A 15,600-nucleotide genomic window follows, 5' to 3' on the forward strand; every position below is an offset into this window, starting at 1 on the left:
GAGAGATGATGGGTGGTCCACCATCCTCCAGGATAGATAATGGGTGGTCCACCATCCTCCAGGAGAGATAATGCACCATCCTCCAGGAGAGATGATGGGTGGTCCACCATCCTCCAGGAGAGATAATGGGTGGTCCACCATCCTCCAGGAGAGATAATGGGTGGTCCACCATCCTCCAGGAGAGATAATGGGTGGTCCACCATCCTCCAGGAGAGGCATGTGACAAATCAAATTTGATTTGATGTGTTTTATACAGTTGCCTACAACAGGAGTTGGTACATGGGATCAGAGAACAGCCTCCCGGTGTCCATACCCACATGGGATCAGAGAACAGCCTCCCGGTGTCGATACCCACATGGGATCAGAGAACAGCCTCCCGGTGGCGATACCCACATGGGATCAGAGAACAGCCTCCCGGTGTCGATACCCACATGGGATCAGAGAACAGCCTCCCTGTGGCGATACCACATGGGATCAGAGAACAGCCTCCCGGTGGCGATACCACATGGGATCAGAGAACAGCGTCCCAGTGTCCATACCCACATGGGATCAGAGAACAGCCTCCCGGTGTCCATACCCACATGGGATCAGAGAACAGCCTCCCTGTGTCGATACCACATGGGATCAGAGAACAGCGTCCCGGTGTCCATACCCACATGGGATCAGAGAACAGCGTCCCGGTGTCCATACCCACATGGGATCAGAGAACAGCCTCCCGGTGTCCATACCCACATGGGATCAGAGAACAGCCTCCCGGTGTCCATACCCACATGGGATCAGAGAACAGCCTCCCGGTGTCGATACCCACATGGGATCAGAGAACAGCCTCCCTGTGGCGATACCACATGGGATCAGAGAACAGCCCCCCAGTGTCAATACCCACATGGGATCAGAGAACAGCCTCCCTGTGGCGATACCACATGGGATCAGAGAACAGCGTCCCAGTGTCCATACCCACATGGGATCAGAGAACAGCGTCCCGGTGTCCATACCCACATGGGATCAGAGAACAGCCTCCCGGTGTCCATACCCACATGGGATCAGAGAACAGCCTCCCGGTGTCCATACCCACATGGGATCAGAGAACAGCCTCCCTGTGGCGATACCACATGGGATCAGAGAACAGCGTCCCAGTGTCCATACCCACATGGGATCAGAGAACAGCGTCCCGGTGTCCATACCCACATGGGATCAGAGAACAGCCTCCCGGTGTCCATACCCACATGGGATCAGAGAACAGCCTCCCGGTGTCCATACCCACATGGGATCAGAGAACAGCCTCCCTGTGGCGATACCACATGGGATCAGAGAACAGCCTCCCAGTGTCAATACCCACATGGGATCAGAGAACAGCCTCCCAGTGTCAATACCCACATGGGATCAGAGAACAGCCTCCCTGTGGCGATACCACATGGGATCAGAGAACAGCCCCCCAGTGTCAATACCCACATGGGATCAGAGAACAGCCCCCCAGTGTCAATACCCACATGGGATCAGAGAACAGCCTCCCGGTGGCGATACCACATGGGATCAGAGAACAGCCTCCCTGTGTCGATACCACATGGGATCAGAGAACAGCCCCCCAGTGTCAATACCCACATGGGATCAGAGAACAGCCTCCCAGTGTCAATACCCACATGGGATCAGAGAACAGCGTCCCGGTGTCCATACCCACATGGGATCAGAGAACAGCCCCCCAGTGTCAATACCCACATGGGATCAGAGAACAGCCCCCCAGTGTCAATACCCACATGGGATCAGAGAACAGCCCCCCAGTGTCAATACCCACATGGGATCAGAGAACAGCCCCCCAGTGTCAATACCCACATGGGATCAGGGAACAGCCCCCCAGTGTCAATACCCACATGGGATCAGAGAACAGCCCCCCAGTGTCAATACCCACATGGGATCAGAGAACAGCCTCCCGGTGGCGATACCACATGGGATCAGAGAACAGCCCCCCAGTGTCAATACCCACATGGGATCAGAGAACAGCCCCCCAGTGTCAATACCCACATGGGATCAGAGAACAGCCCCCCAGTGTCAATACCCACATGGGATCAGAGAACAGCCTCCCTGTGTCGATACCACATGGGATCAGAGAACAGCCTCCCTGTGGCGATACCCACATGGGATCAGAGAACAGCCTCCCTGTGGCGATACCCACATGGGATCAGAGAACAGCCTCCCTGTGTCGATACCACATGGGATCAGAGAACAGCCTCCCTGTGGCGATACCCACATGGGATCAGAGAACAGCCCCCCAGTGTCAATACCCACATGGGATCAGAGAACAGCCCCCCAGTGTCAATACCCACATGGGATCAGGGAACAGCCCCCCAGTGTCAATACCCACATGGGATCAGAGAACAGCCTCCCGGTGGCGATACCACATGGGATCAGAGAACAGCCCCCCAGTGTCAATACCCACATGGGATCAGAGAACAGCCCCCCAGTGTCAATACCCACATGGGATCAGAGAACAGCCCCCCAGTGTCAATACCCACATGGGATCAGAGAACAGCCTCCCTGTGTCGATACCACATGGGATCAGAGAACAGCCTCCCTGTGGCGATACCCACATGGGATCAGAGAACAGCCCCCCAGTGTCAATACCCACATGGGATCAGAGAACAGCCTCCCTGTGTCGATACCAAACTCCTTATTTTTTTGTATACATACTTCGAGATGCTGCCAGTTGTTGCTAATGGAAAAGTAATGAAATTCCATCTTTGAAAATGTGTATGAACCCTTACATGTATGTATAATAGGAAAGATTTTTCCGGACACAGATTGAGTCTCGTCCTAGACTGCAAAGATGAATCTCCGTAAGGAATCGGTTTTAATTTGGGTCCGGGAAGTTGTCCCTTATGCTGTGTTTTACACAGGCAGCCCAATTTTATTAATTTTTTTGCCCAATTATTGTCAACAGATCTGATTGGCCAACACCTGTGTGTTAGTCCTGCTGTTTGGGGGGGACCGTTTTTATTCATAATGTTGGGATGTCTCTCCTCCCTCCAGCCCAGCCTGGTGACTCGACACAAGGAGACAACGGAACTCAAGAGGCTCCCTCGTCGTCCTCGGCAACCACCGAGTCCAGCGCATCGACGACATCTGGCAGAGCCGTCACCACGGTTACTCAGTCCACGCCCACACCTGGGCCCTGCGTTCCCGTAAGGACATTATTACACCTGGCTTTCATACGGTCAACTCTTTTTGGGGTTGTGGTTAGTGTATTTGTCCTTGGGGGTTAGGTATCCCTGGTTTGAGCCCCACAGCCGTTCTCTGCACTATAGACTGTTAAAGATATTTATTTTGGACATCATGGATGGGTAGCACCAACATGGATTAACTATTAATCAAACTTTAAACCAAGCTTTTAATTAATCCTAGTATTAATTTAACCTTAATCTAAAATAAATTTCAACAATGTTGGTGCAAACCACCCAGTAAGTTTTTTGAGAATTTGACAATTCATCCCTTTCTTTTTTTACTTCATCGCTGACTCCTTTCGCGCTCTCTCTCGTTCTCCTCTCTCATTCTCCTCTCTCGCTCTCCTCTCTCTCGCTCTCGCTCTCCTCTCTCTCGCTCTCCTCTCTCTCGCTCTCCTCTCTCTCGCTCTCCTCTCTCTCGCTCTCCTCTCTCTCGCTCTCCTCTCTCTCTCTCTCTTTCTCTCGCTCTCCTCTCTCTCGCTCTCCTCTCTCTCTCGCTCTCTCCTCTCTCTCGCTCTCCTCTCTCTCTCGCTCTCCTCTCTCTCTCGCTCTCCTCTCTCTCTCGCTCTCCTCTCTCTCTCGCTCTCCTCTCTCGCTCTCCTCTCTCTCTCGCTCTCCTCTCTCTCTCGCTCTCTCTCTCTCTCGCTCTCCTCTCTCGCTCTCCTCTCTCGCTCTCCTCTCTCGCTCTCCTCTCTCGCTCTCGCTCTCTCTCTCGCTCTCCTCTCTCTCTCTGCTCTCCTCTCTCTCTCTCCTCTCTCTCTCGCTCTCCTCTCTCGCTCTCCTCTCTCTCGCTCTCCTCTCTCTCGCTCTCCTCTCTCTCGCTCTCCTCTCTCGCTCTCCTCTCTCTTTCTCTCTCGCTCTCCTCTCTCTCGCTCTCCTCTCTCTTGCTCTCCTCTCTCTCTCTCTCCTCTCTCTCTCGCTCTCACTCTCCTCTCGCTCTCCTCTCTCTCTCGCTCTCCTCTCTCTCGCTCTCCTCTCTCGCTCTCTTTCTCTCTCGCTCTCCTCTCTCTCGCTCTCCTCTCTCTTGCTCTCCTCTCTCTCTCTCTCCTCTCTCTCTCGCTCTCACTCTCCTCTCACTCTCCTCTCGCTCTCCTCTCTCTCTCGCTCTCCTCTCTCTCGCTCTCCTCTCTCTCGCTCTCCTCTCTCTCGCTCTCCTCTCTCGCTCTCTCGCTCTTCTCGCTCTCCTCGCTCTTCTCTCTCGCTCTCCTCTCTCACTCTCTCTCGCTCTCCTCTCTCTCGCTCTCTCTCTCTCTCGCTCTCTCTCGCTCTCCTCTCTCTCGCTCTCATCTCTCTCGCTCTCCTCTCTCTCGCTCTCCTTGACTCTTTCTCTTCTATATTCTCCAGGAGATCTCATCAATGTCTGGGTCGTCTGAGGCGGTGGCATCGAGGGCTGAAGAGGAAGAGGAGGCCATGCAGACCGACTCTCTCCCAGAGGGCACAGTAAGGGTTGTGACCCTGGAAGAGGCTGCTGCAGCTGGGATACATGTCCATGTGGAGGACATGGAGGAACAGAACCAGGGGGAGCAGGAGGTGCACTTCATTTCCGAGCCAAGCTTGTTGTTTAGTTGTCAAGATGTGTAAATGTATCACATTGTCCTCAACATTTTCCCCCTTTCTCTGCATCCTGTTGTCTAGGGCCTGCCTGCGGAGCTGATGTCTGAAGGTGGCTCGGGGGGCCAGCAGACCCTGATGGTGACGGGTTTAACCCCCGAGGAGCTGGCTGTTACCGCTGCAGCCGAGCAGGCAGCACAGCACGCTGCTACTGAGGAGGCCCAGGCCAAGGCCATACAGGCTGTCCTGCAGGCCGCACAGCACGCTGTCATGAGTGAGTGCACAGATGGGTGGGTGTGCGGAAGGGTGGGCAGAGAGCCGGACAGCCAGCCAGAGAGAGAGAGAGAGAGCCAGCCAGAGAGAGCGAGAGAGAGCCAGCCAGAGAGAGCGAGAGAGAGCCAGCCAGAGAGAGCGAGAGAGAGCCAGCCAGAGAGAGCGAGAGAGAGCCAGCCAGACAGAGAGAGAGCCAGCCAGACAGACAGAGAGCCAGCCAGCCTGACCCTGGCCATACAGGCTGTCATGAGGAAGTAGAGAAAGACAGACTGGGGACTAGGGCCTACTGCTCCACTAGGGCCTACTGCTCCACTAGGGCCTACTGCTCCACTAGGGCCTACTGCTCCACTAGGGCCTACTGCTCCACTAGAATCTACTGCTACACTAGGGCCTACTGCTACACTAGGGCCTACTGCTACACTAGGGCCTACTGCTCCACTAGGGCCTACTGCTCCACTAGGTCCTACTGGGTCTACTGCTCCACTAGGGTCTATTGCTCCACTAGAATCTACTGGGCCTACTGCTCCACTAGGGTCTACTGCTCCACTAGGGTCTACTGCTCCACTAGGGTCTACTGCTCCACTAGGGTCTACTGCTCCACTAGGGCCTACTGCTCCACTAGGGTCTACTGGGCCTACTGCTCCACTAGGGCCTACTGCTCCACTAGGGCCTACTGCTCCACTAGGGTCTACTGCTCCACTAGGGCCTACTGCTACTCTAGGGCCTACTGCTCCACTAGGGCCTACTGCTCCACTAGAATCTACTGCTCCACTAGGGCCTACTGCTCCACTAGGGCCTACTGCTCCACTAGGGCCTACTGCTCCACTAGGGCCTACTGCTCCACTAGGGTCTACTGCTCCACTAGGGCCTACTGCTCCACTAGGGTCTACTGCTCCACTAGGTCCTACTGGGTCTACTGCTCCACTAGGGCCTATTGCTCCACTAGAATCTACTGGGCCTACTGCTCCACTAGGGTCTACTGCTCCACTAGGGTCTACTGGGCCTACTGCTCCACTAGGGTCTACTGGGTCTACTGCTCCACTAGGGTCTACTGGGCCTACTGCTCCACTAGGGCCTACTGCTCCACTAGGGCCTACTGCTCCACTAGGGTCTACTGCTCCACTAGGGCCTACTGCTACTCTAGGGCCTACTGCTCCACTAGGGCCTACTGCTCCACTAGAATCGACTGCTCCACTAGGGCCTACTGCTCCACTAGGGCCTACTGCTCCACTAGGGTCTACTGCTCCACTAGGGTCTACTGCTCCACTAGGGCCTACTGCTCCACTAGGGCCTACTGCTCCACTAGGGCCTACTGCTCCACTAGGGCCTACTGCTCCACTAGGGCCTACTGCTCCACTAGGGCCTACTGCTCCACTAGGGCCTACTGCTCCAGCACCAGGGCCTGTTTACACAAAGCATCTGAGTAGGAGTGCTGATCTAGGATCAGTTTAAACATTTTTTTAAATAAAAATGAATGAGATGACTTGGACAAGGGGGACCTGATCCTAGATCAGCACTCCTACTCTGAGACACTATGAATACGGGCCCTGATGTAGAACCAGCAGGGGGTGTCGTTACAGACTTGTTAAATCCCAACGCTGGCACATCTTATGAAGACTAGCAGGTTGGCTGTTTTAACCAGATGTGTGCTAGGGCTGGAGAGAGAATCGTTGGTGTTAGCAGTCTCTCCTGTCCCCCTCCAGATGAAGGAGACGGTGGCCATCACACCACCACCATCCCCATTGTGTTGACTCAGGCTGAGCTGGCAGCCCTGGTACAACAACAGCAGCAGCTGCAGGAGGCCCAGGCTCTTGCTCAGGCCCAGGCTCTTGCTCAGGCCCAGGCTCTTGCTCAGGCCCAGGCTCTTGCTCAGGCCCAGGCAGCAGCAGCACAACACAACCAGGTCGGTCAGCCTAACCACTGTTTTACTGCCTGTCGTTAACCGTTTGTCTGCCTGCCTGTCTGTCGCTAACTGTCTGCCTGTCTGTCGCTAACTTTCTGCCTGTCTGCCGCTAACTGTCTGCCTGCCTGTCTGTCTGTCGCTAACTGCCTGTCTGTCGCTAACTGCCTGTCTCCAACTGTCTCCTACTGCCCAGGCAGCAGCACAACACAACCAGGTCAGTCGGCCCAACCTCTGTTTTACTCTAACGGTCTGCCTGCCTCTAACCGCTCTGCCTGCCTCTAACCGGTCTGCCTGTCTCTAACCGGTCTGCCTGTCTCTAACCGGTCTGCCTGTCTCTAACCGGTCTGCCTGCCTCTGTCTCTAACCGGTCTGCCTGCCTCTGTCTCTAACCGATCTGCCTGCCTCTGTCTCTAACCGATCTGCCTGCCTCTGTCTCTAACCGATCTGCCTGCCTCTGTCTCTAACCGATCTGCCTGCCTCTGTCTCTAACCGGTCTGCCTGCCTCTGTCTCTAACCGGTCTGCCTGCCTCTGTCTCTAACCACTCTGCCTGCCTCTGTCTCTAGCCGCTCTGCCTCTGTCTCTGTCTCTAACCGCTCTGCCTCTGTCTCTAACTGCTCTGCCTCTGTCTCTAACCGCTCTGCCTCTGTCTCTAACCGCTCTGCCTTTCTCTAACCGCTCTGCCTTTCTCTAACCGCTCTGCCTGCCTCTAACCGCTCTGCCTGCCTCTGCCTCTAACCGCTCTGCCTGCCTCTGTCTCTAACCGCTCTGCCTGCCTCTGTCTCTAACCGCTCTGCCTGCCTCTGTCTCTAACCGCTCTGCCTGCCTCTGTCTCTAACCGCTCTGCCTGCCTCTGTCTCTAACCGCTCTGCCTGCCTCTGTCTCTAACCGCTCTGCCTGCCTCTGTCTCTAACCGCTCTGCCTGCCTCTGTCTCTAACCGATCTGCCTGCCTCTGTCTCTAACCGATCTGCCTGCCTCTGTCTCTAACCGATCTGCCTGCCTCTGTCTCTAACCGGTCTGCCTGCCTCTGTCTCTAACCGCTCTGCCTGCCTCTGTCTCTAACCGCTCTGCCTGCCTCTGTCTCTAACCGCTCTGCCTGCCTCTGTCTCTAACCGCTCTGCCTGCCTCTGTCTCTAACCGCTCTGCCTGCCTCTGTCTCTAACCGCTCTGCCTGCCTCTGTCTCTAACCGCTCTGCCTGCCTCTGTCTCTAACCGCTCTGCCTGCCTCTGTCTCTAACCGCTCTGCCTGCCTCTGTCTCTAACCGCTCTGCCTCTGTCTCTAACCGCTCTGCCTCTGTCTCTAACCGCTCTGCCTCTGTCTCTAACCGCTCTGCCTCTGTCTCTAACCGCTCTGCCTCTGTCTCTAACCGCTCTGCCTTTCTCTAACCGCTCTGCCTTTCTCTAACCGCTCTGCCTTTCTCTAACCGCTCTGCCTTTCTCTAACCGCTCTGCCTTTCTCTAACCGCTCTGCCTTTCTCTAACCGCTCTGCCTTTCTCTAACCGCTCTGCCTTTCTCTAACCGCTCTGCCTTTCTCTAACCGCTCTGCCTGCCTCTAACCGCTCTGCCTGCCTCTAACCGCTCTGCCTGCCTCTAACCGCTCTGCCTGCCTCTAACCGCTCTGCCTGCCTGCCTCTAACCGCTCTGCCTGCCTCTAACCGCTCTGCCTGCCTCTAACCGCTCTGCCTGCCTCTAACCGCTCTGCCTGCCACTAACCGCTCTGCCTGCCTCTCTCTAACCGCTCTGCCTGCCTCAAACTAAGTGTCTCTGTCTAACTGTCTCTAACTGTGTGTCTGTATTGATCGTTCTGTCTAGTCTCATTATATTTGAGTGTCTTGTCTGTCTATCGTTCTGTCTAGTCTCATTATATTTTATTGATCGTATAGATCACGACACTTGGACTCATTTAAATGTTATGATTTTATGTTAAGATAGAAAGCAACACCGTTCTTGTTTGGAACCATTTGTTGACCTAACAGAATGAACTTTACAGTGAATCTAACAGCGAGGAGGATTACCTGCGCTGCTTGATTGACAGGGGGCGGGGCTTGTTGTGTGTGTGGGAAGTAGCCACGAGTTGAGGAGGGAGACGACAGAGTAAACTAGGGGGAAAAAAACTAACGTTGGGCTTTAGTGGTCGTTTTTCAAAATATTGCGTGCGATATGGATATTATGGTTTCGATGTGAATTATTGTGCAGCCCTACTGTCTTGTCTGTTTTCTGTCTGTCTTTTAGGCGGTCTGAATGTATTGTTCGCATTTGTTAAGGAAGCACCTTGAACTGCGTTTTAATTATTACGAAATGCTTTTATAAGTAAAGTTTATGATTTGACCCAGCCCACCGAGGGCCTGGCCCCAGCAGACAGCCTGAACGACCCAGCGTCAGAGAGTAACGCCGATGAGCTGGCCGCTGCAGTGACCCAGGCTGTGGCCCGATTAGCTCCGTCCTGCACCTTAACCCCCACTCAGACAATGATGGTGACCAGCCCGGCTAAGATACAGGCGGCTACAACCATGGCAGAGGTGGTCAATGGAATAGAGTCTGCCGCTGGGGTGAGTGGACTGGACTAGACTGGCTTTCTGGCTGACCTCTGTTAACCTGATTTTTTTATGACTGAAGTAACTCAAAATGGCTGTTATTTAGTCAGATTCACTATGATTTATTTTATAAGACATTATAAAAGGGGTCATACATGCTCATGACAAGTCTTATAATGCATTATAACCGCAGGCTTCAGGTAAAGTGTTACCAAACAGGGTTTTTTCTGGATAAAAATGAGGTTTAGTTGGTGGGCTTGGCGAATTTTCTGCGAAAAATGGGTGATGCCCGATTTTAATATACAGTGGGGCAAAAAAGTATTTAGTCAGTCACCAATTGTGCAAGTTCTCCCACTTGAAAAGATGAGGGAGGCCTGTAATTTTCATCATAGGTACACTTCAACTATGACAGTCAAAATGAGAAAAAAAATCCAGAAAATCACATTGTAGGATTTTTTATGAATTTATTTGCAAATTATGGTGGAAAATAAGTATTTGGTCACCTACAAACAAGCAAGATTTCTGGCTCTCACAACCTGTAACTTCTTCTTTAAGAGGCTCCTCTGTCCTCCACTCGTTACCTGTATTAATGGCACCTGTTTGAACTTGTTATCAGTATAAAATACACCTGTCCACAACCTCAAACAGTCACACTACAAACTCCACTATGGCCAAGACCAAAGAGCTGTCAAAGGACACCAGAAACAAAATTGTAGACCTGCACCAGGCTGGGAAGACTGAATCTGCAATAGGTAAGCAGCTTGGTTTGAAGAAATCAACTGTGGGAGCAATTATTAGGAAATGGAAGACATACAAGACCACTGATAATCTCCCTCGATCTGGGGCTCCACGCAAGATCGTAACGTGTAATAAAATATATATTTTTTCCGCCCTGAAAATTATTATTAAAATAATCTGTTTGAACATAGGTGGCCCCGCCCAATACTTTTTTTTATACAGAAAAAACCCTGCCAAAGAATGATGCGTATGTTTCCGTCATGTTTCTTCCAGAGTCCTGACTTCTCTTCTCCTCTTTGACAAACCAACTCATTATTGTATAATATCTTCTTATTTTAATTTTTTTTAATGACTAATCTGGCTGAATAAAGGTTCCTAAAAAAATAATATTTTTTTAAATTGTAAAAAAAAAGATATATATATTAATGTAGATTCGCTCATTTTAATTATTACATATTTTTTTCTGTGTTGTCTATTCTAATAGACAACACAACACTACTCTAATGAATAAATGTGACATCTGTTCTTCTTCTTCTTTGTGTTTTGTTGTAACCGCCTTCTCCAGAGGCCAGCGCCGCCTCCTCCTGCGGTGGCCAAAGCCCCGCTGAAGAAAGACAACCAGTGGTTTGACGTTGGCATCGTCAAGGTGACCAACACGGTGGTCACGCACTACTACCTACCCGACGAAGACGCGGCCGCCGTTGACGTAAGACACTAACGCAACGATCAACGACGTGACTACTGTTGTTCTGAAGTCACTGGTGTTACCGATGATAATGCATCGGATTTTTATATAGAGCTTTTCTAAGTGCTTTCACACATTCCGACTTTGTTTTCCTCAATTCCTCACACGCTCGCTCGCTCATAGTCTCATTCTCAAAATGTGTTGGAGGAGAACCTCCCAAGGTTCATCCCTTCTGAACTTCTCCTCCAATGCTTTTTGGGGAGGAGGAGGTAAGGAGAGACGATGCGACGAATCAAGGAAAGACTTATGATCTATGGCTTCCTCCTACTAGGGCTGTTTGGTTGACCGTATTACCGGCAGTCATGAGTCATGGCCGCAGTAAAATTCCACGCGACCGTTGAGTCACGGTGATCTCCTTTTATGCATTATAAACGTGCTTTGGTTGTACCCAAATTGTACACGACCATCAGGTCCTAATGGCCTGGTACTCAGGGCTCTATTTTCTCTCTATCAGGTCCTAATGGCCTGGTACTCATGGCTCTATTGTCTCTATCAGGTCCTAATAACCTGGTACTCAGGGCTCTATTGTCCCTCCATCAGGTCCTAATGGCCTGGTACTCAGGGCTCTATTGTCCCTCCATCAGGTCCTAATGGCCTGGTACTCAGGGCTCTATTGTCCCTCCATCAGATCCTAATGGCCCGGTACTCAGGGCTCTATTGTCCCTCCATCAGGTCCTAATGGCCTGGTACTCAGGGCTCTATTGTCCCTCCATCAGGTCCTAATGGCCTGGTACTCAGGGCTCTATTGTCCCTCCATCAGATCCTAATGGCCCGGTACTCAGGGCTCTATTGTCCCTCCATCAGGTCCTAATGGCCTGGTACTCAGGGCTCTATTGTCCCTCCATCAGATCCTAATGGCCCGGTACTCAGGGCTCTATTGTCCCTCCATCAGGTCCTAATGGCCTGGTACTCAGGGCTCTATTGTCCCTCCATCAGGTCCTAATGGCCCGGTACTCAGGGCTCTATTGTCCCTCCATCAGGTCCTAATGGCCCGGTACTCAGGGCTCTATTGTCCCTCCATCAGGTCCTAATGGCCCGGTACTCAGGGCTCTATTGTCCCTCCATCAGATCCTAATGGCCCGGTACTCAGGGCTCTATTGTCCCTCCATCAGGTCCTAATGGCCTGGTACTCAGGGCTCTATTGTCCCTCCATCAGGTCCTAATGGCCTGGTACTCAGGGCTCTATTGTCCCTCCATCAGGTCCTAATGGCCTGGTACTCAGGGCTCTATTGTCCCTCCATCAGGTCCTAATGGCCTGGTACTCAGGGCTCTATTGTCCCTCCATCAGATCCTAATGGCCCGGTACTCAGGGCTCTATTGTCCCTCCATCAGGTCCTAATGGCCTGGTACTCAGGGCTCTATTGTCCCTCCATCAGGTCCTAATGGCCTGGTACTCAGGGCTCTATTGTCCCTCCATCAGGTCCTAATGGCCTGGTACTCAGGGCTCTATTGTCACTCCATCAGGTCCTAATGGCCTGGTACTCAGGGCTCTATTGTCCCTCCATCAGGTCCTAATGGCCTGGTACTCAGGGCTCTATTGTCCCTCCATCAGGTCCTAATGGCCTGGTACTCAGGGCTCTATTGTCCCTCCATCAGGTCCTAATGGCCTGGTACTCAGGGCTCTATTGTCACTCTAACCCCTCTGACATCGATGCAGATGTGATCTAAAATCACATCCAACACTTATCATCAAAACAGTACGCAACTTTTAAAACTCCCCTCACTGTGATGATCAGTATTGAAGAAACAAGTTCAACAGCAGGTTGAAACAGTGGAAAACATGGTTGTTTTAAAGCCTTAACACAACAAAATGGACAATGCTTTCCGAGCTGATGATTATTTCAAAACACCCATAATTATATTAGAGCCTATGAGCCCAAGCTTGAAAAAATGAAGAGAACCTATAACCCTGGCGATGCTGTTGGTTCAATGATTGTGCAGGGCGGCTTATAGTTAGCCTTCGATTATAGTGAATTTTATATTTTGATTTTGAATAGCCTAGTAAAAGGGATTTTTAAAATATATTTTCATAATTAATTGGGTGACACATGAACTTTTTAGCTATACAGAATATCTCACCACCAGTCTCCTCTCTCACTTTTTAGTCCTTTCTAGAGCGCACAGCAAGGCTGTCAACAGTTTAGTGACACTATCTTGCGTTGCGACATGTTACAATCGATGTTAAATTAAGCGCTGGGTAGCTGCAGGAACAAGGTTAGAGAGCCCATGACATTACAGCCTTATTCTAAAATGTATTAAATTGTTGTTTTTTGTTCTCATCAATTTACACACAATACTCCATAATGACATCACAATACTCCATAATGACATCACAATACTCCATAATGACATCACAATACCCCATAATGACATCACAATACCCCATAATGACATCACAATACCCCATAATGACATCACAATACCCCATAACGACATCACAATACCCCATAATGACATCACAATACCCCATAATGACAAAGCAAAAACATGTTTTTTTTTAAAAAACAAATATCACATTTACATTAGTATTCAGACCCTTTACTCAGTACTTTGTTGAAGCACCTTTGGCAGAGATTACAGCAGAGAGTCTTTTTGGGTATGACGCTACAAGCTTGACACACCTGTATTTGGGGAGTTTCTCCCATTCTTCTCTGCAGATCCTCTCAAGCTCTGTCAGGTTGGATGGGGAGTGTCATGGCAGAGATATTTTCAGGTCTCTCCAGAGATGTTCGATCGGATTCAAGTCCAGGCTCTGGTTGGGCCACTCAAGGACATTCAGAGACTTGTCCCGAAGTGTTGTCTTGGCTGTGTGCTTAGGGTTGTTGTCCTGTTGGAAGGTGAACCTTTGACCCAGTCTGAGGTCCTGAGCGTTCTGGAGCAGGTTTTCATCCAGGATCTCTACTTTTTTCCTGTCCATCTTTCCCTCAATCCTGATTTAGTCTCCAAGTCCCTGCCTCTGAAAAACATCCCCACAGCATGATGCTGCCACCACCATGCTTCACCGTAGGGATGGTGGCAGGTTTCCTCCAGACGTGACACTTGGCATTCAGGCACAAGAGTTCAATCTTGGTTTCATCAGAGATAGTTGTCCATCTGGAAGGTACTCCCATCTCCACATAAGAATTCTGGAGCTCTGTCAGAGTGACCATCGGGTTCTTGGTCACCTCCCTGACTAAGGCCGTTCTCCCCCGATTGCACAATTTGGCCGGGCGGCCAACTCTAGGAAGAGTCTTGGTGGTTCCAAACTTCTTCCATTTAAGAATAAAGGCCACTGTCCTCTTGGGCACTTTCAATATTGCAGAAATGTTTTGGTACCCTTCACCAGATCTGTGCCTCGACACAATCCTGTCTCGGAGCTCTACGGACAATTCCTTCGACCTCATGGCTTGGTTTTTGCTCTGACATGCACGGTCAACTGTGGGACCTTATATAGACAGGTGTGTGCCTTTCCAAATCATGTCCAATCAATTGAATTTGCCACAGGTGGACTCCAGTCAAGTTGTAGAAACATCTCAAGGATGATCAATGGACACAGGATGCACCTGCCCAATCAGCTCAATTTTGAGTCTCACAGCAAAGGGTCTGAATACTTGTAAATAAGGTATTTCTGTTTTTTTTACTTGTAATAAATTAGCAACAATGACAAACCTGTTTTACCTTTTCCATTATGGGGTATTGTGATGTCATTATGGGGTATTGTGATGTCATTATGGGGTATTGTGGAGGAAAAATAGTTATTTCATCAATTTTAGAATAAGGCTGTAACGAAGAAGGTGAAAGGGTCTGAATACTTTCCGAACGCACTGAATGTTTTGATATCTAAGACATTGTAAGGTTTGTATCATTCACAACTAAAGTCGCCAAATAACTCAATCTATCATATAGGACCTGTTTCACATAATCGCTATTACCTCAATATAGCCACATCATTTACCACAGTTACTCCGTAATGGGGAAAAATATACTTTAAGAAATATTTTCAGCTAACTTAAAATAATCTTACTATAAAATAATGGCACGGGACTTATAAACATATATTGTCAGCTAAATGGACAAGCCTAAAGCAAAAATCAAATCAAATTTATTTGTCACATTCACATGGTTAGCAGATGTTAATGCGAGTGTAGCGAAATGCGAGTGTAGCGAAATGCTTGTGCTTCTAGTTCCGACAATGCAGTAATAACCAACAAGTAATCTAGCTAACAATTCCAAAACTACTACCTTATACGCACAAGTGTAAGGGGATAAAGAATATGTACATAAAGATATATGAATGAGTGATGGTACAGAACGGCATAGGCAAGATGGTGTAGAGTACAGTATATACATATGAGATGAGTAATGTAGGGTATATAAACATAAAGTGGCATAGTTTAAAGTGGCTAGTGATACATTTTTTACATCAATTTTTCCATTATTAAAGTGGCTAGAGATTTGAGTCAGTATGTTGGCAGCAGCCACTCAATGTTAGTGGTGGCTGTTTAACAGTCTGATGGCCTTGAGATAGAAGCTGTTTTTCAGTCTCTCGGTCCCAGCTTTGATGCACCTGTACTGACCTCGCCTTCTGGATGATAGCGGGGTGAACAGGCAGTGGCTCGGGTGGTTGTTGTCCTTGATGATCTTTATGGCCTTCCTGTAACATCG

General features: G+C 50.1%; 1 protein-coding gene and 1 long non-coding RNA gene across 14 annotated transcripts in view; one reads left to right on the forward strand and one right to left on the reverse strand.

Annotated features, from left to right (window-relative positions):
- The window catches only part of LOC149977354 (uncharacterized), a 460,718-nt gene that overhangs the window by 406,615 nt on the left and 38,503 nt on the right, over positions 1 to 15,600 (reverse strand). The gene's annotated exons all lie outside the window — the stretch shown is intronic.
- LOC110492703 (host cell factor 1) overlaps positions 1 to 15,600 on the forward strand; it is a 60,780-nt gene that overhangs the window by 39,100 nt on the left and 6,080 nt on the right. For 9 of the 13 annotated variants that reach the window (XM_090204026.1, XM_090204033.1, XM_090204035.1 and 6 more), the window contains 7 exons: positions 3,022 to 3,173; positions 4,557 to 4,742; positions 4,848 to 5,037; positions 6,740 to 6,939; positions 7,133 to 7,153; positions 9,273 to 9,488; positions 10,777 to 10,917. In XM_090204026.1, the coding sequence (XP_090060152.1) occupies positions 3,022 to 3,173; positions 4,557 to 4,742; positions 4,848 to 5,037; positions 6,740 to 6,939; positions 7,133 to 7,153; positions 9,273 to 9,488; positions 10,777 to 10,917 (1,106 nt within the window). The remainder of the gene's footprint in view (positions 1 to 3,021; positions 3,174 to 4,556; positions 4,743 to 4,847; positions 5,038 to 6,739; positions 6,940 to 7,132; positions 7,154 to 9,272; positions 9,489 to 10,776; positions 10,918 to 15,600) is intronic. The other 4 variants (XM_090204028.1, XM_090204030.1, XM_090204029.1 and 1 more) reach the window with 1 other exon arrangement.

The sequence above is a fragment of the Oncorhynchus mykiss genome, chromosome 16 (genome assembly GCF_057628025.1).
Source record: "Oncorhynchus mykiss isolate SJ-2025 chromosome 16, ASM5762802v1, whole genome shotgun sequence".
Taxonomy (NCBI): domain Eukaryota; kingdom Metazoa; phylum Chordata; class Actinopteri; order Salmoniformes; family Salmonidae; genus Oncorhynchus; species Oncorhynchus mykiss.